The sequence below is a fragment of the Felis catus genome, chromosome D2 (assembly GCF_018350175.1).
Source record: "Felis catus isolate Fca126 chromosome D2, F.catus_Fca126_mat1.0, whole genome shotgun sequence".
Classification (NCBI taxonomy): Eukaryota; Metazoa; Chordata; class Mammalia; order Carnivora; family Felidae; genus Felis; species Felis catus.
In genome coordinates, this window is record NC_058378.1 from 42,106,267 (window position 1) to 42,121,644 (window position 15,378).

General features: G+C 33.2%; 1 protein-coding gene across 2 annotated transcripts in view; it reads right to left on the bottom strand.

Moving 5' to 3' along the window:
• The window catches only part of LOC123381008, a 789,636-nt gene that overhangs the window by 207,121 nt on the left and 567,137 nt on the right, over positions 1 to 15,378 (bottom strand). For both annotated transcript variants that reach the window (XM_045041010.1, XM_045041011.1), the window contains exons 4-5: positions 10,829 to 10,903; positions 6,229 to 6,279 (exon numbers count right to left, since the gene is read on the bottom strand). In XM_045041010.1, the coding sequence (XP_044896945.1) occupies positions 6,229 to 6,279; positions 10,829 to 10,903 (126 nt within the window). The remainder of the gene's footprint in view (positions 1 to 6,228; positions 6,280 to 10,828; positions 10,904 to 15,378) is intronic.

The following is a 15,378-nucleotide window of genomic DNA, read 5'->3' on the forward strand; positions in this document are numbered from 1 at the left end:
TCAGGGAAATGTAAATCAAAACTACTATGAAATATCACCTCATACCTGTCAGAATGGTTGATATCAACAACACAAGAAACAAGTGTGGTAAGGACGTGAAGAAAAAGGAGCCCTCTCGTACTGTTAGTGGGAATACAAACTGGTGCAGCATTGTGGAAAACAAAATGGAAGTTCCTCAAAAAGTTAAAATTAGAAGTACCCTAAGATTGAGGCATTGCACTACTGGGTATTTACCCAAATAATACAAAAACACTAACTGAAAGGGATACATGCAAACCTACGTTTAGCAGCATTATTTACAATAGCCAAACCAGGAAGCAGCCCAAGTGCCCACTGATAGATGAATGGATAAAGAAGATGAATATTATTCAGCTACAAAAAAGAATGAAATCTTGTCATATGCAACAACTTGGGTAGAGTTAGAGATTATAATGCTGAAGAAAATATGAGTCAGTCAGAGAAAGACAAATACCATTCGATCTCACTCCTATGTGGAATTTAAGAAACAAAACAAATGAACAAAGAAAAAAAAAAGACAAACCAAGAAACAAACTCTTAACCATAGAGGACAAACATGCTTACCAGAGGGGAAATGGGTAGGAGGATGGGGAGAGTGGGGGATGGGGATTAAAGTAAGGATTAAAAACATTTATGGGGGGATAGGCTAAATGGGTGAAGGGTATTAAAGAGGGCACCTGTTGGGATGAGCACTGGATGTTATACGTAAGTGATGAATCATTTGTTTTCATATTTACTTTTGAGAGAGAGAGAGACAGAGCATGAGCAGGGGAGGGGCAGAAAGAGGGGAAGACAGAGAATCTGAAGCAGGTTCCAGGCTCCAAGCTGTCAGCACAGAGCTCAACATGGGGCTCAGACCCATGAACCATGAGATCATGACCTGAGCTGAACTCAGACGCTTAACCGACTGAGGCACCCAGGTGCCCCATGAATCATTGAATTCTACTCCTGAAACCATTATTACACTATATGTTAACCAACTTGGATTTAAATAAAATGAAAAAAACAGCCAAACCAAAATCAAACAACAACAACAAAACATTGCATCAGCTTGTACAATGTTATTAATATTTTCAAGAAAATGTTATTGTCACAAATCTCTCTTTTGTTCTTATTGAGGAGTGAATTTAACAAAATAATATGAAACCTGAAATTTCACTGCTTTTTCATTGCAAATATACATGTTTACTATGAAAACGAACACAGATAAATAACAAAAAAGTACACTTATAATGAAAAATGAATAACATTCAAAAAATAATAAATGTTGAAGCAGCTATAACAAACCTATTGAAAGAACTAAAGGAAGATATGGCTAAAGAACAAAACAAAAATATATTCAAAATTTAATGAATGAACAAATAGACTCCACAAAAAGAAAACTGTACATTTATACAAAAATGTTTTAAAAACTACATACATATATAATGCATAGAACTAATGGAAATTATAGAACTAAAAATTATAATAAAATGAAAAGCTTACTGAACAGCCTTAAGAGCTGTTTTGACATGATGAAGAAATAGTAAATCAAACTCAAGGACAGAATGATTCAATCTGAAACATGAAGAAAAATGAATAGAGTTTATCAGGGAATGGAAACACAACATCAAATGGTCTAACATGTTTGTAAAAAGAGTTCTAGAATTTTAAAAGAAGTTGGTGAAGGGCATAATGAGGTAAATAAAGGTTTGAAGAAATAATGGCTGAAAATTCCTAAATTTGATGAGAAACATTTATTTATATATCCAAGAATCTCAGAATACATCAAGAAGGATAAATGCACAAAACCCACACATAGCCACATTGAAGTCACAGTGGTTATAGCCAAAAGAAAGAGAAAATATTGACAGGATTCAGTGGAAAACAACACATTATATAGGGATCAGTGATAAGAATAAATGCTGACTTCTCATCATAAATGATGGAAGCTAAAAGATATTGGAACAACTTTCAACTGCTAAAAGAATAGAGAAAAAGAAATCTCTACTGACAGTTCCCTTCAAAAAGGAAGGATGAGATATAGCTATTTTTTTTATAAGAGCTGTGTTTAGATAAGTACCTGCAAACCCAAGTTATAAGATAATCTAAAGGATATTTGCCAGGTTTAAGGTGAATGATACCAAATGGAAACTCTGACCCATAGGAAGTAACAAAGACAATCAGAAATGGTAAATGAGAGTATAAATATAAACTATTTTTTATCTCTTAATTGTCGCAAGGTACCACTCACCGTAAAATAAAAAATAGTAACACTTTAAGGTGGGGATTATAATAATACATGAGTAAAATATATGACAACAATAACATAAATGAAGAAGAGTTAACAAATGCAAATATAAGGTAGTAAAATGATTACATCCATGAAATAGGAACTGTCAAGTATAAAGTGAGAAGTGGAAAGTGTTGATATAAAAAGTGTTTAGAGTCAGGTGTTAATTGGTATAATACTGACTGTAAATAGACTTTAATAAGATAAGAATGCATATTTTTAGCCCTAGAGACAATATTTAGAACCATAAAAATTGTTATGGCTAAGAACCCAATAAAGAAATTAAAATGGTATGCCAGACGTAGTCAGTTAACCCAAAATAAAGAAGGAAAGGAGCAAGAGAGATACAAACACAAAAAGGAAACAGGGGAAACACAAAGAAAGATGGCAGACATAAACTCAACCATACCAATAATTATGTGTAAATGTCTTGTAAATGTTGACTAGATGTATCATTTACATGCAAATGTTAACTAAACCACAGTAATGAAAACACAAGGCTCAATATTTGCTGTCTACGAAGACCCAACTTCAAAATTAAGACAAATAGTTAGAAAGTAGTACAATGAAAAAGGTATAATATTATGTAAACAATATGCCTATGAAAACTGGTATGGTATATCAATGTCATACAATCAAGGCAAAGAGATATATGAAAGCTAAAGAAAATCTACATAATGATAAAAAGTACAAAAAAACAAAAAGAGGGGCACCTGGATGGTTCAGTTGGTTAAGAATCTGACTATGGCTCAGGTCATGATCTCATGGTTCCTGAGTTTGAGCCCCATGTCAGGTTTTGTGCTGACAGCACAGCACCTGCTGCAGATCCTCTGTCCCCCTCTCTCTCTGTCCTTCCTCCACTTGCATTTTCTCTCTCTCAAAAATGAATGAGCATTAAAAAAAATAATAATGACCAAAAAGATGCAACAATCCTAAATGTGTATGCACCTAATAGCAGACTATGTTCTCTTTCTTTCTTTCTTTCTTTCTTTCTTTCTTTCTTTCTTTCTTTCTTTCTTTCCCTTTCTTTCTTTCTTTTTTAATATGAAATTTATTGTCAAATTGGTTTCCATACAACACTCAGTGCTTATCCCTACAGGTGCCCTCCTCAATGATGATCACCCACTTTCCCCTTCCTCCCACCCCCCCCCCCAATCAACCTTCAGTTTATTCTCAGTTTTTAAGAGTCTTTTATGGTTTGGCTCCCTCCCTCTCTAACTTCTTTTTCTTTTTCTTCCCCTCCCCCATGGTCTTGTGTTAAATTTCTCAGGATTATGTTTTCTGACCATAATAAAAATTCATTAGAAACCATTAATAATGAACATAAATAAAATCACAAAATATTGAGAAATTTATTAATACTGATATGAAAATAAGTTTTCATAGAATAAACTACGACAATTAGAACAATCTTAAATAATGGCAATGAAAAGGTAGCATATAAAAATTAATTTGATACAGTAAAAGCAAACCCTATTTTTAAATATTAGATTAAATTCTTAGATTTAAAATCAATAGTGTAGGTTTCTCTATTAAAAGACTAAGAGGAAAAATAAACAAATTAAAACCAAGATTTAAAAAGGGAAGAATTCATAATGATCAGAGTATAAACTGATGAAATAGAAAACAGACTGGCAGAAGAAAAAAAAAATCAACAGAGTCCACAATTTTTTTTAAAAGATTAATAATATTGATCAAAATCTAGGAGAAATAATCAAGAAAATAAGAAAGGAAAAAATACAAAATACAAATATTAAAAATAAAAAGAGGAATATTACTATAGGTCCTATAAATGTTATTAAGAGGATAATAAAGAATATTATTTAAAAATTTGAAAATTTTACAAAATGAAACAAATTCCTTAAAAAATGCAACTTGCCAAAATTAACACATGAAGCAATAGAAAATCAGAACAGCTTTATATCCATTAAAGAAATCATAATAAATAAATCTCACAAAGAAAACTCCAGACCCCGGTGGTTTACTGATTAATTTTACTACATAATTAAGGAAGATACATTATCAGTGTTACTCAAACATTTTTAGAAAATAGCGAAAGGGAGAGTGCTTTCCTAATCATTTTATGAAGCCAGTACAACACTAATACCAAAAGCTAACAAAGAATTTCTGGATTTTTTTTTTTTTGGAAATTTTAAATTAGACCACTATTAGTCATGATCATAAATTCAAAACTCCAGATCAAATAGTAGCAAATGAAATCAAGACATATACATAAAATAATCTGAAATGACCAAATGCAGTTATCTCTGTAATGCAAGGTTGGTTCAACATTTGGAAATGAAATATGTTTTGCCATGTTAACACATAAAAGAGGAAAAATTGCATAATCCTCCTCACATCTCAGTTATCTCAGTAGAGACAGAAAAAAAAATCTGGAAAAATTCAACTCATTCATGGTAAAATGTAAGGAAGGAAAAAAAAAAACTTTGAGCAAACTATAAATAAAAGGCATCTTTTTCAAATTAGTAAAGATATCTACAAAATACCTATAAATAATATACTTAATGGTGAAAAATAGAATAGTTTATTCAGAGTACCCGTAAGTAAACCATAAGCAGATGAATGGATAAAGAAATGGTGGTATATCCATACAATTAAATATTACTCTGCAGCAAAAAGAATGAACACATGTACACACACACACACACACACACACACACACACACAAATTCATCTCAAAAACAGAATCAGAACAAATGAAATCAGACATAAAGGAATACTTATAATATGGCTTGATTTATATGAAATAGAACCTGTAAAACTAATGTTTAACACTAATGTATAATTGATATACAAAACTAATGCATAGTTTCAGTTTTGTAAACCAGTAGTTGCCTGAAGCAAGTAGTTAGAGATGACTGTATGCAAAAGCCACAAGGGAACTTTCTGGATGGAAATGCTCTATATCTTGAATGGGCTATGCTTCACAAGTGCATAAATCTATCAGTACTCAAACTGTCAATTTCAATGAATTTTTTAAAAATATAAATTATACCTCAGTAAAGATGCTTAAAATGTATAATATTAAAGAAAGCCTAAGGTACAGAACAACTCTTTCTGATCTATATTGTGGTAAGTTGTGATAGACTGATTGATCAATACGTAGGTAGATAGGTAGGTAAGAGAGATATCAAAGAAACAGTGAAAAGCAATACATAATATTAGTTATGCTTTGGCAGGCATCTCAGGTAATTTTTGTCTTTGCAATTATAATGACAAATGCTATAATTTATAAACTTGCTAAAAATGAGCAAGTATTACATTTGCTGTACGTTTTTTGAAAAGGTTATGAAAAGGAAAAAATATCTAAAATATCTGATATATGGTAGATTTTCAGGATACATTTGGGACTTCCTTTCAGCTCTTTCTTTCCTTTTTTATCCTCTTTTACCACCTCACTCTACTTCCAGTCTCTTGTGCATTTACTGGCTTTCCTTTATTCACACTGTATTACACATTCCTCTATATCCAGATCTGATGATGTTTGATGAAAACTTTTTCCTCAGTTTAATTCAAGTCAGTACCAGAAATCTCCAAGGGACTAATTATCAAGTTTGCACAATACTGAAGCCAACACAGGCATACACAAACATAAGATGATAAGAAAATAGAATGTGACTCCAAAGTAATTGCATGTTTTCATTTCTCCAGACCTTGGCCAGCCAAGGTCACAGTTTTTTCACACACCTCCAGGAATATCAAAGTCAGCGAGCCTCCAGAGAAACTCTGGTTATGAACGCAGTGGTTAACTTACATTCCAGGGGCCCTCTCAGAAGCAGGCCCAAAAGAAAGCACTGTTTACACAAACTTGCAGTCATTGGCCAAATCTATCTGTTGTGTTCTCTTCTAGAGGCCAGCTGGGAAAGCTCCCTTTTTCTCAGCTGCCCTCTAATAAAGAAAAATCTTTGCAATCCTACCTTTGGCAATCCAGGAAACCAGTCCATCCATCGTATCAGACACTTTGGTCCCTATGAGGTATAAGAGACAACAATGGGCATGCTCATTGACCACAGTCACTGTTGGTTGATATGGAAAAGCAGCTAAAAATACAACAGCAATAAAATACTTGCTTATTACTTTTAACTTTATGAAGTGTTTTCACTTAAATTTTTATAACCCTCCCCTCAGGAGGATATTGCACAAAGATTAGAAAGCATGTTGCCTTTATTTGCAGACACATGACGGTTTAGATTTAAAATCCTAAAGAACCCATCAGAAAGAAACTGCCAGAATTACGGGACACCTGGGTGGCTCAGTTGGTCATGGTCTCACGGTTCACGAGTTTGAGCCCCGCATCAGGCTCTGTGCTAACAGTACAAAGTCTGCTTGGGATTCTCTCCCTCTCTTTCTTGCCTTTCCCCTTCACTTTCTCTCTCTTTCTCTCAAAATAAATAAATAAACATTAAAAAAATGCCAGCATTATCATTGAAATGCCAAAAGTTACAATGTCAATGTAGTCAGATTGATTGTATTTCTATATACTAACAACAAACAATTGGAAAATATAATAAAAATGCCACTTTTTAAGGTGTAAGAAAACTGAAATTCTTATTGAGGAATGAATTTAATAAAAAAGGTAAAATATTTGCACACCAAAAGCCAGAAAACATTGCCAGAGAAATTAAAGAAGACCTAAATAAATGGAGAAACATATCAAATGCATGGAACAGAAGACTAAATATTTTTAAGGTTCTCTCCACAATGATCTAAAGCATGTATTCTCAACAGGGGCAGAATCACCCACAAATAGATAAAAATTGCTTCCTGGAGGGAAAAATATTCTTACATATACAATGGCTTATTACCTTCCAAAGCTCAACCCTATCTAATAGAATCTTATTATTTATATATAATATTTCTTATTTGAGAAACTTTAAGTAGATTTCTTTTTTCTCCTTGTGTTTGGGAGGGTAAGAATAAAAAAAAAAAAGATTGAGAAACAGTGATCTAAAAATTCAAGAGAGGGGTGACTGGTGACTGGCTAGTTCAGTCAGAAGAGTATGCAACTCTTGATCTCAAAAGTCCTAAAATTGAGCCCCACGTTAAATGTAGAGATTATTTAAATAAATAAAACTAAAAAAATAAAATAAAATAAAATAAAAATTCAAGACAGTCCTAATCAAAACACCAACAAGTTTTTAATAAATTGACAAGATAAACTCTAAAGCTTATATGGAAATTCAAAGACCTTAGAATAGTTAATAATTCTGTGAAAGAATAAAAGACTAAGGACAGGGTTGTGTTGGATTAAGATTAAAAATATAGACTAAAAGAACATATTAGAGAAATAAATTCACAAAAATAAGGCCAAATGATTTTTGATGAAGCTCTCAAAGTAGTTCCATGAGGATAGTTTTTAAAGAATGGTGCTGAAATTACTAGGTATCTTTATGAAAAAAAAAAAAAAACAAGTTGACCTGTACATGACATAAACAATAAGTAATTTGAGATTTATAATATAAATAAACATAAAAGCTAAAGCAATCAAAATTTTAGAAAAAAACATCGGTGACTATTTTTGTGAGCAGGGAGTAGGTAATGATTTTTGGAATGGACAAAAATGCCTAAATACCCATGAAAAAAAAGTCAATGAATTAAACATTAAAATTAAATAGTCTCTTCAAAGACACCATTAAGAAAACATAGGCAAACCACAGATTTGGAGAAAATATTCTCAATACATACATTTGACATCCACCCACCATTACACCCACTCATATGTATGTGTATGTGTGTACATACATACTTACGTGTATATACGAGCTTTATGTATGTGTGCACATATGTGTGCAGACACAAGAGTGTAAAAAGCACTCCAATACAAAAATAAAAATATCCAGTATCCAATTAAATAGGAGAAAACTTGAACAGACAAATATATGTCCCCAAAAGGTACGTGAGAAGATGTTTAACAGGAGTCACCAAAGAAATAAACCACAATGTGATACCACCACACATTCACCAGAGTGCTTGCTATAGCTGACAATTCAGTTGTTGGCAAAGATGTGAAGCAATTGTTATGTTCATGTATTACTGGTTGAAATGTCAAATGGTACAAATGTTTTGCAAAACAATGTGTTTCTCATAAAGTTTAACATACGCTTACTGTATAATCCATCAGTACCATTTTTAGGAACTTTCCCAAAAGAAATGAGAACATATTCGCAGAAAGACTGGTATAAGTATGTCCATATATACATTTTTTAAGTTTATTTATTTATTTAGAGAGGGAGCGTGAGCAAGCAGGGGAGAAGCAGAGAGAGAGGGAGACAGGGAATCCCAAGCAGACTCTGTGCTCTTTAGGCACAGAGCCTAAAACTGCATGTCTGTGAACAACAGAATGGATTCAAAAATAATACAGCATATTCAAAAAAGGAATTCAGCAGTAAAAGAAAACAAATGACTACTACATAAAACAGCATTATGCCGAGTGAAAGAACCTAGAGACAAAGAGTACACATTGGATAATTATCTTTCTATGACATTCAAGAACAAGAAAAACTATGGTGATAAAGATCAGAACAATGGTTTTCTCTGGGAGATAGAACTGACAGAAAAAAACTTGTTCTGATGATGACAGGGATAGATACATTTGAAGCAACATATTGAATTGTACATTTAAAATCGGTCTTTTATTTTACGTAAGTTATACTTCAATTAAAAATAAAACATAAGGAGAAAAGGACAGAAATAGAAGCTATATATCAAAATCTACTGGAAAGATATAAACAAAGGAAAAACAAATGGACAAGGCTGAGGCAAAGGGTTTAGGAAGCTACACTTGCATGGTAAGATTAAAGCAATGCCAGGAAGTGATTGCTGAAACTTAGAAGAATATTTGCTTCAGGGGAATGGAAGAGATTTTGCTGGGAACGAGGCATTGTGAGCAGCTTCTAATGTGTCAGGCAATATTTCTTGACCTGATCGGTCAGGTGTTAATAAAGATGTTGGCCTCATAATAATTAATTAGCTGTACATTTATTTTATAGCAATTATCTGTATCTTTATTTTATTTTACAAGTAAGAAGTTAAAGAAGTCTTAAAATAAATGAAAGGACTTCGCTTTTCATAACATGTTTGAAGAAGACCCAAAGAGTGTAAGATTTAAGTTGAGATATGCCGAGTGAGAAGGAGCAGGCTCCGTGAAGAGTATGGAAAGACAGAGTTAATGTAGGTGGGAAACCTGAAAGCAGGTCCCTGTAACAGCAGCATGATGGACTTGGAACACAGAGTCGTGAAGTTACATCGGTGACGAAAGCACGAGCCACAGCATGCGGGACTTAGAGGCTAAAATAAGGAGCTTGAGTTTTATTCTACATGAAGAAAGAAATTCTTAAAGAGTTGAGGTGCACAAAAACACTTCCACTGACATTTATAGGACACTGCTATGGTTTCTGTGTTAGAGGACAAGAATGAAATTAGCAAGAAAAGTTAGGATGATAAAATCTAGATCGGGTTAGAGACGCAGGACCTGGCTTTGGATGGTGACAGTGGATGGAGATAGAAGTGAATAGCTTAGCGGGTAACAAGAAGGGAGACACTAATGCTACTGGATTGGTTCCCACCAGGACTGACTGAGTAGGTAAAAATGTCACACAATGAAATGGTAGTAGTTTAATACAGGGAAAAGTTTTGGGGAGGAAAATTCATAGCTAATTTTAGGGGTTTGCAAATCAACGCTCCTACCAAAAACCTGAAAGCTCATGTCCACTCCCTGCTACCCCATCCCTCACTGTGACAAGAGCTCATCTGCTTAACTATTAACCCTCACTTCCCAGACTGACTTTTGTTCCAGCCACACTATCCTTGTTCCTTCTCCTTCCTGTCACCTACACTAACATTGGTCCCCTTAAAATACACTTTCTTTTTCCAGTAGAGAAGAACTTTCTCTACCATACACACATGATTAAATTTTTATTCATCTGCTAAGGCCCACCTCAAACTTTACTATTTTCTTAAAAGCTTACTAGGAGAATTCTTTTCTGTATAAGGTGCAAAACTTGAGAAAATCTATGTGCTTCAAGTTACCTGGTATAATATGTACCGATTCAATTCACCAAATATATGTTGATCACCTATTATGTTCCAGAGTTATATATTAGGACTAGAAAAACTAATAATCAATGGTGCTCTGTTTCATATACTCTCAGCTTACTTGGAGGATAGCATTTGAACAGGAAATTAAAATAGATGTGGTAAATGTCATAATGTAATGAGCAAAATGTTAGAAGAATGCAAATGAAGGATAATATTATTCTGCTCGATGGGGCTTACCTTAAAAAGTCACCTTTGATCTGACCCATGTAGTAGTCATTTTATTGAGTATTATTAAAAATTAAATATATCCACGAACTGAATTTCTCTCCATGCCTTCAGGCTTTGCAACATGCGGTCACTGTTTTTACCTTACACACACCTTGCTCAGGCACACTGTGAGTCTCGGGAAGCTTGTTGGAGCCACAAACAAACCCTCCTACACTCAATCATTCCCCTCTTATTTGTCTCAGAGAAAAATACCTGGATGGGAAGAATCCTCAGTGTGCTTCAGCCCTGCAAACATCACTGCTCTTCGTGGTTTCCTAGTTTCTTCACCTGGAAAACAAGAGGAATAAACTAAATCTGTGCTATCCTTTTTTGGCATCAAACTCCAGTAAAATGGTGGATATGAAAACTGTATTATAGGAAATATAGGTAAATATTTATTAGAGGGAATTAGTTTCAAAAAAGGTATAAAGTTATAAATAGGAATTCTGGTTTCTAGTTCCACGCATAAGGACCTTAGACGTTGTCACTCCATCCTTACAACAAGTATAAAGCTGAACAGACTGAATAATGCTTCTTGGATCCACCAGAGAGGGGAAGACACAGGTCAAACCACTGTCCCCAAGATTAGAAAGGCAGCCAGCAAGACGTGGGGTACCTCAGTAGAGGCTCAGCAGCAAAAACCACTGCAGAAACCAGTGCCACAATGGGAAAATCTGAACTGTAATTGACAAATGCTGGAGGCTCAGTACAGACAAAACTGAGAGTTTAAAACTCTGGGAGGAAACTGTCATAGGAGAACCACCACAATATTGTGAGATTTATCTCCAGGAGGTCAAACACATTTACAAAATAAACATCAGAGGAAAATCCCTTCCAGCTTCTGGCAGTGGAAGGGGAAAGAAACCATATTAAAATATAGCAGATCACTCCGTTTTTCTTTACAAGGCCTGCCTTCAGGGGAAACTAGTCAACTAGAACCTGAAATGCTGCATTACTCTCAGAGTCTAACTAACCAGGAAAGGGAAATACCCAACTCCAACCCATTCTACCCAATCTTTTCCAACTTAAAAAAAAATGCTAGAAATAAAAAACACTATAATAAAATTGAAGAATTCTTTTGATGATCATATTAGCATACTAGACACAGTTGATGAAAGAATCTCTGAGCTAGAGAATATATTAATAGAATCCTCAAAACCTGAAAAGCAATGAGAAAAAACACTAAAAGAATATCCAAGGACTGTAGTACAATTATAAAACGTGTAACATACACAGAATGAAAATACAAGAAAAAGAGAAAGAAAAGAAGAAATATTTGAAATAATAACTGAGAATTTCATCAAATTAATGCCAGACACCTACCTCAGATTCATGAGGCTCAGATAATAGTGAGAAAAAATGCCAAAAAAAAAAAAAGGCTACATGTAGGCATATAATTTTTAAACTACAGAAAATCAAAGAAAAAGACAAAATCCTAAAGGATTCCAGTGGGAAAAAAGCACCTTATCTATAAAGGAAGATAAAAATTATACCTGATATCTGATTTCTCCTCAGAAACCATGCAATAGGAAAGAGCAGAATAAAATATTTAAAGTGTTGAGAGAAAAATACCCATTAACCTAGAATTCTATACTCTGCAACATTATCCTTCAAAATTAAAAGATAAATACTTTCTCAGATAAATAAAAAATGAGGAAATTTATTTCTTTGAAAGAATGCTAAAAGAAGTTCTTTAGAGGGAAAGAATATGGGTCAGAAACTCAGATACCCATAAAGAATGGGGGACTAGTGAAAAAGGAATAAGTAAAAGTAAAAGAACAACCAAAAAAAAAACCCCTTTTTTCTTACTAATGATCTAATAAATAACAGTTTGTTCAAAATAAAACCAACGTAATTTTAGATTGTGTACACATGCATATATCATATATATTTATTTAAATATACACACATATATACTTACAACTAAGGAAATGAATTGCAGCAATGATATGAGAAATGGAAAGAAAGAATTAGGATTATTTTGTTATTGTAAGGTATCCATAATACTTGTACAGTGGTATAGTGGTAACTGAAAGTGGACTTGATTAGTTGTGTATGTATATTGCAAACTCAAGGTCAATCACTAAAAAAGGAAAAATAAAGTATTATTGATATTCTAAGAAAGGAGAGACAATGAAATTATATATGTTCAATTAAACCCACAAAGGCAGAAAAAAGAAGAGACAAAAATAACAAAGAACAAGGACAAATAACAGAGAACAGTAAATATGGTAAATATTAATCCAACTAGATCAATAATTCCAATTGAATGCCAATGCTCTAAATGCACCAATTAAAAGACAGATGTCAGGGTAGATTAAAAAACAAGACAGAACTACATGTTACTTATATGAAACTTGCTTTAAATATAAAGAAATATATAGATTAAAAGTAAACGAAGAAAAATATACCATGCAAACACTAATTAAAACAAAGCAGAAGTAGCTATATTGATTTCAGACCGAGCAGGAATCAAACCAAGGAAAATTATCAGGTATATACTTATGGATAAAAGGGTCAACTCTCCAGGAAGACATAATTCTTAAAGGGCATGAACCTAACAACAGAGCATCAAACTGTGTGAGGCAAAAAAATTGATAGAACTGTGAGGAGAAATAGATGAATCCATTTTCAGTGTTGGTGGCCTTAACATTCCTCTATCAGAAATGAACAGGATCATGAAGTAAAAAATCAGTAAGGATATATTTGAACTCCACACCACCATCACTCAACTGGATGTAATGAACATCTGTAGACTAATCAGTCCAACAACAGCAGAGTAAACAGTTTACTCAAGCTTACATAGAACATTCAGCAATACAGACCACATCCTGGGCCATAAAACACCCCTTAACAAATTTAAAACTATAGAAATCATACAATGTCTGATCTTAGACCACAAGAAAAGTAAACTAGAAATCAGTAACAGAAGAAGACTGAAAAATCTTAAAATGCATGGGCTACTTCTAACTAACACATAGATCAAATAAGAATCTCAAGAGAAATTTAAAATATTTTGAACTAAATGAAAATGAAAATACAACTTATTAAAGTTTGTGGAATGTAGCCAAAGCAGTGCTTAGAGGGAAATTTACAGCATTGAATGCATATGTTAGAAAAGAAGAAATTTCTCAAATCAGTCATCTAAATTTCTGCCTTCAGCAACTAGAAAAAGAAGAGCAACTTAAAACCAAAATAAGCAAAAGAAAAGAAATAATAAAAATTAGAAAAGAAATAAGTGAAACAGAAAATAGGAAATCAGTAGAGGAAATCAATGAAACCAAATACTAATTTTTTGAAGAGACTAATAAGGTTGATAAGCTATCTAGCCAAGATAACTAAGAAAAAAGAGGACACAAATTACTTATATCACTAAAGTTCCCACGGAAATTAGAAAGATAACAAAAAATAGTGTGAATAACTATAAGCCAACAAATTTGATAATCTAGATAGATCAATTCCTTGAAAGGCATAATTTGCCAAAGATCATATAAAAAGAAATAAGGCAATCTGATTGGGTCTTAAATCTATTACAGAAATTGAAACAGTAATTAATAATCTTCCAAAACAGAAAGTATGAGGCCCAGGTGGGTTCACTGGTGAATTTTACCAAATATGTAAGGAAGAGATTTTATCAATTCTCTACTATCTCTTTCAGAGGATAGAAACAGAGGGAATACTTTCTAACTCATTTTATGAGGCTATTATAATCCTCATAATAAGACCAAAGACATTATGAGAAAAGAAGACTATAGACCAAGATCTCTCATGAACATAGATGCAAAAATCCTCAACAACAGCAAGTCAAATCCAAAAAGTATAGAAATAATTGTAATCCATAACCAAGCAGAATTTAATCTGGGTTTGCAAGATTAGTTCAATATGCAAAAATTCAATTAATAGTAATTCATCACATCAATAGTCTAAAAAAGAAAAAAAAAACATTTAAATCAGCCTCCAAAAAGCTGAAATACTTAAATATAAACCTAAGAAAATTTGTAGAAGGTCTATGTGACATAAACTACAAAACTGTGACAAACAAAATTGAAGGGTCAAATAGATAATCCACATTCATGGATAAGAAAACTCAATATGGTCAAGAAGTCAGTTCTTATCAAATTGTTTTACAGATTCGATGCAATCCCAATCGAAATCCCTTCAAATGATTTCATGTATATCAACAAAATGATTCTGAAGCAAAAGCATAAAACTCCTAAAAGATACCATAGGAGAGGGGAACCGGGTTGGCTCAGTTGGTTAGGCGACCGACTTTGGCTCAGGTCATGATCTCATGGTTTGTGAGTTCGAGCCCCACATCAGGCTCTGCACTGACAGCTCAGAGCCTGGAGCCTGCTTCAGATTCTGTGTCTCCCCGTCTCTCTGCCCCTCCCCCGCTCATGCTCTCTGTCTCTCAATGATAAATAAATGTTAAAAGAATTTTTTTAAAAGATAGCATGGGAGAAAATCTACATAACCTTGGGTATGGTAGTGCCTTTTTAGATATAACATTAAAGACATAATTCATGAAAAAAATAACTGAGAAGCTGAAGTCCATTAAAATTAAAAATGTCTGCTTCTGTTAAGACAAAGCAAGGAAATTGAGAAGACAAAGCACAAACACACCTAATTAAGGACAGTTATCCAAAATAGACACTTTTAACACTCGACAATAAATGTATATAATAGTTTACTTTTATGATCCAGAAATCAACAAAATAAAATTCACCATGATGTAAGAAAAGTTGGAACAGGTGATAGAGTAG